At 40.5% G+C, this 6,561-nt stretch overlaps 2 protein-coding genes and 1 pseudogene across 2 annotated transcripts in view; 1 reads left to right on the forward strand and 2 right to left on the reverse strand.

The window, feature by feature from the left end:
• Window positions 1-985: 985 nt before the first annotated feature.
• Window positions 986-1,166, reverse strand: LOC145221367 (small nucleolar RNA U3; annotated as a pseudogene).
• Window positions 1,167-1,249: 83 nt separating this feature from the next.
• LOC145218545 (uncharacterized) lies at window positions 1,250-2,695 on the reverse strand (the record flags this gene model as incomplete). The annotated part of the gene is made up of 1 exon (XM_080085964.1): window positions 1,250-2,695. A coding segment is annotated over one exon (741 nt), but the record flags the coding sequence as incomplete, so codon positions are not given.
• A 2,389-nt stretch (window positions 2,696-5,084) lies between these two features.
• Window positions 5,085-6,561, forward strand: part of LOC145219417 (uncharacterized) — a 1,699-nt gene continuing 222 nt past the window's right edge. Inside the window, exons 1-2 of the mRNA XM_080086783.1 lie at window positions 5,085-5,294; window positions 5,374-6,558. Coding sequence (XP_079942909.1) covers window positions 5,468-6,558 — 1,091 coding nt within the window. The 5' untranslated portion in view covers window positions 5,085-5,294; window positions 5,374-5,467. The remainder of the gene's footprint in view (window positions 5,295-5,373; window positions 6,559-6,561) is intronic.

A 6,561-nucleotide genomic window follows, 5' to 3' on the forward strand; every position in this document is an offset into this window, starting at 1 on the left:
CATTAAAAAATCGAACAATCGATGGGATTCGAACCCTCGACTGGTGTCGTTCCGAACCCGCGCTCTACCAATTGAGCTGCACACATTTAATTGGCCCTAGCGTACTATAATATATGAATGAGTATAGTGTGATCGCTGGCCTACAGGAACGCTTCAGGGCTAAATCCCAATATGTTTGTACGTTCACCTTAGCTGATCAATGGCCGAACTGGTGTGCCCATACTAGGGAGTTGACTAGTGAAGCACATAAGGCAGGCAAGAGTGATTGTGATTCGGGCGCGACTACCGCAAAGACTTCTGTAATTGCAATTCATCTCATCTATTATATCTGCAAATGATAAAAACATATACACCATTCACTTTACATGATTGTTTTTAAGTGTTTTTGATAGAATCGTATGTTCGATCGATAGCAAAATATGATTATTGGCAGGGTTGCCATCGACTTAAAACCAAGCTCATTAGAATAGCAAAGGCTTGGCGTGCACTTAATCCGCTAAGAACTGTTTGGGAATCAGCGCTGCCTGAACAACAATTAAAACAAAAACTTTTTCAGAGCCGTGGTAGAAACTGTACTGCTCTATGGATCATCAGCGTGGACCCTACCAAAGAAACTGGAAAAGAAGATAGATGCAACATACACACGAATGCTCCGCGCCGGCAATTTTTTATACGGCAATCTGTTTAAACCATCATCAGTGATAAAAGAAAGAAGAATGAGATTCGCTGGACATTGCCACAGAAGTAAAGAAGAAGTCATAAGTGATCTGATTTTATGGACACCAACGCAAGGAGAGCTAGACCCGGCCGACCCTACAAGACGTACGTACAATAGTTGGCCGAGGATGCCGGTATTCGGCCCGAAGATCTAAGCGGTGCAATGGCGGACAGGAAGGTGTGGAAGAGCATAGCAGTTTGGCCCGGGCAACCAGCCCGATATGATGATGATAAAACCAAAAATAAGAACAACCGAAAAACTAAATTTTCATACGAAACAAAACCAACGTAACAATGGAAGCAAGAGCAGTCTTCAAACGGTAAGAAAGAGTTGTAGAACTCAATCCAATACCAAGCTTATGCTTGTTGCAGTTGAGCGTCTGTCATACTGGATGACGTTCTCAAGATACACACGGTACTATATAAATGATCCCTAAAAGTATGATCTTAATGTTTGCAAATTGATTTGTCACCACCAACTAGCGCATTTTTTTTTGAGATGTGTGCTAGCAATGGATTATAACGAGTTGTTCGAACAAAGATTTGGTTTCACTTTTCGCATGCATGTTTGCTTATACGCCGTCGTCTAATTGTAAAAAAAACAAGTGTTTAGTTATTCATCCAATACCTGACACTGTATTTTTATGCTAAATCATCACTAAAACAATGGTTAGTTTTTGTCGGTCAACTGGTTGGCACGTTATATACATTCGAGTTATACGCCAGGGCTGTTGAAGGCGTAAGACCGAATCAAGCCACTTTTCCAAGCATTCCAATGTGACCAGACACAAACTAGAAAAATCTAGTCTGCGGCAGAATTCCATCTTACAACAGGAGCATTTCCGGCATTAACCCATCCAGCTACAGAGGCTCGGTGGTGAGCTCGTCGTAAATCGAATCATAAGCAACATTGTATGCTGCTCATGTCAGCTTCTGGATCGCCGTATTCTGATTGTAAGCATCGCGTATGGAAGCCTTTCCCACCAACACCGAATAAAAATGAAACAAATACATATTCAGCAATAAGGCCTGCAGCCTTAATTTTTTCACGGATTTTTTTCTTTTTTACACCTTTGTGCAATTATCTGTCCCGGCGTTTTTACAACCAATTGAGCTACACGGTCTTAATTCCATATAACGGCTTCATTGAAACGAGAATGCCGTAATAGCTGGGCTACAGGAACGCTTCAGGGCTGATTCCAGTATGTGTGTATGTTCACCTTAGTTGATCAGTCTTTCACGCTGGTAAATCTTTTATTACAAACATCACATCAATGTGTTTGTCTTTAGTGTGAGTCAACATGTGTGTTTTCAAACTTGAACTATCATTGAATGTCTTTTCACAAACGACACATCGATGTGGTTTCTCTTTAGTGTGAGTTAGCTTGTGTGTTTTTAAATTTCCACTTTGGGTAAATCTTTTATCACAAACATCACATCGGTAAGGTTTCTCTTTAGTGTGGGTCATCATGTGTGTTTTCAAATTGGAAGAGGTAATAAAACATTTTTCACAAAAAACACATCGGTGAGGTTTCTCTTTAGTGTGGGTCAACATGTGTGTTTTCAAATTTGAACTATCATTGAATGTCTTTTCACAAACGACACATCGATGTGGTTTCTCTTTAGTGTGAGTCAGCATATGGGTTTTTAAATGTCCACTTTGTGTAAATCTTTTATTACAAACAACACATCGATGTGGTTTCTCTTTAGTGTGGGTCAACATGTGTCTTTTCAAATGCCCACTAGTAGTGAACCCTTTTTCACAAACATCACATCGATGAGGTTTCTCTTTGGTGTGAGTCAACATGTGTCTTTTCAAATGCCCACTAGTAGTGAACCCTTTTTCACAAACATCACATCGATGTGGTTTCTCTTTAGTGTGAGTCAACATGTGTCTTTTCAAATGCCCACTAGTAGTGAACCCTTTTTCACAAACATCACATCGATGAGGTTTCTCTTTGGTATGGGTCAAAATGTGTTTTTTTCAAATTTCCACTTTGGACAAACCTTTTTTCACAAACATTACATCGTTGTGGTTTCTCGTTAGTGTGAGTCAACATGTGTGTTTTTAAATCTCCACCACGAGCAAACTTTTTTTCACAAACATCACATCGATGTGGTTTCTCTTTGGTGTGAGTCAACATATGTCTTTGTGTCAACGTATGTCGTTTTACATTTCCACGTTCAATAAACCTGTGATCAAAAACATCACTTTGTTCGAAATCAAAATCGTGAGACTTCTATCATCAATTCAGATACTATTCTATTTGACTTACGAGTACTGTTTTAGGACCTAAAACAAGATGTGTAAGTGTTAACACTATTGTTTATGATGCTTTGTTGTTCATCAGTTTGAAACAACCGAATAATATGTTTAAAAATGTTTCACACAATATTAGTTGAACAAAGTTACTACGTACCAGAACGTAGAAGCAAACCTATCTTCACGTCATACTACAAATTTCCAACAACACGTGTGCCAAGGTAAAATATACTGAACAATACTACCCTGGTGTAATGAAATCCATATAAACTGAACACACATTAATGCGCTGAACTATCTACAGAATTCTCAAGTGAATTTCAAGTTAGCCTGTATCAATTTGTTACACGATGTGGTAGTCAGCTGTGCTGCAATTTCCTTTCCCAGCATGTCCGTTTACGCTTTACTTTTATTGGTTCGAAATGGGCCAAAACAACTGACGCAAAATCAAAATAGTTTGACTATAACTCAATAATATGTCAGACTGAACTAGTCACAAAATGAAGCATGCGATTTCCAATAAGCCGAAACTAAATTTTGTTAAGATGGTGGGTCACAAACTTTCACATAACGTGATCTGGACAAAATAAGCGACTGTTACATCCACTTTAAATTTAGAAAACAGTCTGACTGAAAGCGTTTTTATGCTAAAACATGCCGAAAAACACTTTTATTCCTTGTGTAGACCAAAGTGTTTTTAATGCTGCAAAGTCATAATGTTAACATTAAATAAATTGTATTTAATCCCGATGAACAATCGAAACTTTGGTTGACATTTCTGGACTTGCTTAGCCCAAACAAACTCGTTGGCACATTACAACGTTTACAGAACCAAACATAAGCCTTTCAAACAGGACAAACGCTGATGTGATTAACTATAGTCTAATTCTCGACTGAAGCAACGAGCTAACCGACTTCAACTGGCTTCGCAATGCTGCAGTCAGCTGTGCAACAATTTCCTTTTCCAGCGTGTCAGATTACAAGCGTCATTTAAAAAAACCACTAATCGGGCATAGTCCACTGGCGCTGGTAAAATCAAAATGCTTTTTCCAGTGCTTTAATACAAACTTAACTGTGTTTTCATTTATGCGCGATATCCGTGTGACTTTAACCTGAAGTAATATCTCGTTGTAGCCAATGTGACAACAACCAAATATCTTTGGAACACACGTGACAAAGTCACTTTTTTAACCCTAAGCGTTCCACGTCACTGCTTGTTGGTTCAATGCCGAGTTTGGCTTTGGGCCATAGAAAGCAGCAGTATACATTCGTAAAGCCCTAAAAGCGTTAGAGGTCGGGAAATATTTTACAAGCATTCGATTTTTGCAGAAATTTCATCCAACCAATGTTCATAATATTCGAAAAACACGAAACATATTTATTTACCAATCAATCAAACAAGCCCTCAAATTACACCAATTAAAGCGCCCGGAAATGTATACAATGTAAAAGTTTATAGTGCATCATTGCCGGTATATCAGTGTATTTTTCATTAAAACTTCGATGTTTACTTTGTAAGTCATTTAATCAACAACAAAGCACAATTGTTCATCATGTCCACAAACATTTTGAAATGAAATATATACTTTTCTGATTATAGAAAATGAAATATATAGGCTCCAAAGACTGTGTTGGATAACTGACATTATCCTGATGAAGACGCCTGGTATAGGATGTCGTAACGTCGGACGATTTGTTAACATTCGAGAAAGTTCAAAGAAAGGCGTTTGCATTATGCCTGGTAGTAACTGGTAACACTATACTCACTGAAACAAGATGTTAGGATGTACACAATTATTACACTGTTGCTGCCAGGCATAACGTATTAACAGAATTTTTAGCTCTTCCGGCAGTTTTTTATTGTAATATGCCAACGTTTCGATGTCCCATACGAAACACCTTCATCAGGGTAATGACATACATTGCAAACACAAATTATTGTAAAGCGAAAAGGCGGCGAAACACACACAAAAAAGGCGATAGAAATAACGCAGTGCGCACCAATGGTCGTGTGATAACACCTGGCTCAATGGTGCAAAAGCGACCGATAAGTTATCGGCATTAGAACGTCCGTTTTAACGTTCATTGTGAGAATGTATGGCACCAAGAGCAGTTCCTGAGGGGAGTATGTTAGCATGTGTGGAGAAGGGAATTTATTCGCTGCCGATGCACGTCAAGACATTGATACAGAGCAAGCTTGTTAACTGCATGAAGAGTCACAAGAGCATTCCCTGCAACCTTACAGCAGCCGATCAGCGTGCAATAAAAAGTCTCAAAGCTAATGAAGACATCACCATTCTACCGGCAGACAAGGGTAACAGTACTGTTATTCTAGACCGCAAGGAGTATGATGACAAGATTTATAAGCTTTTGCGCGATCCTGATACCTACAGGAAATTGCCACGTGACCCGACCAGAAAAACGGAGCAAGTTCTCAACAAATTTGTTTCTATCTTACATAAAGAATGGAAATGCATTTCGGATGCAATGTTTCATCAGTTGCACAGCACCGATGGTTCTGCCCCACGACTGTACGGACTGCCAAAAGTCCATAAAACAGATGTACCCCTTAGGCCAATCGTGTCTTTTGTTGGAAGCCCGACTTACAACCTTGCGAAATACCTGGCTCGACTATTGGCGCCCTTGGTGGGTAACACGGAATACACGGTAAAGAATTCTGAGGAGTTTGTTAAAGCAGTCACAACGCAACGGCCACTGGATGAAGAGGAAACGTTGGTTTCGTTTGACGTAGTCTCGTTGTTTACCAACATACCAATTGACCTGGCACTGGGAATCGCTAAGTCAAGACTGCTGGAGGACTACAGCCTTAAGGATAGAACCAAGTGGTCATACGAGGACATTCATCTTGGACTAGAGATTTGTTTGCAGCAGACTTACTGCACATTTAGAGGCCAGTTTTACAAACAAGTGTATGGCACGGCCATGGGCTCTCCAGTGTCGGTGGTGGTTGCCAATATGGTCATGGAGTCGGTGGAACAACGCGCTCTCCAAACGTTTACCACACCACCACGATTCTGGCAAAGATATGTGGATGACACGTTCTGCATCATCAATATTAGCCAGGTTACAGCGTTTCTAGATCACTTAAACAACGTGCAACAAGGGATCGCATTTACCATGGAATTGCAAACTAACAACCGGCTTCCCTTTCTGGATGTGGAGGTATTACAGGCAACAGACGGGAGACTTTCCACGCAAGTGTACCACAAACCAACGAGCACCAGGCGCTACTTGCATTTCACGTCTCACCATCCTCTACACCACAAGAGAGCTGTGGTGAAATCGCTGACAGATCAGGCCCGAAGGTTGACCACAGAACCCGGAATGCTCCAAACCGAATTACGAAGGGTACACCAGGCCCTGCGGTTAAATGGCTACCCGAACTGGATCCTCCGTGACCGAAAAACCACGGGTGCTCGGAAAAAGGTTCAGTCCAAAGAGCGTACATTTGTTACCTTGCCATACATTCCTAGGTTAACAGACGTAATACGTCGCATGTTAATCGACTTTGGGGTCTCAGTAGGGATTAAACCAGTCAACACCCTACGTCAGATGCTGTC

The sequence above is a fragment of the Phallusia mammillata genome, chromosome 3 (genome assembly GCF_965637545.1).
Source record: "Phallusia mammillata chromosome 3, kaPhaMamm4.hap1.1, whole genome shotgun sequence".
NCBI classification, from domain to species: Eukaryota; Metazoa; Chordata; class Ascidiacea; order Phlebobranchia; family Ascidiidae; genus Phallusia; species Phallusia mammillata.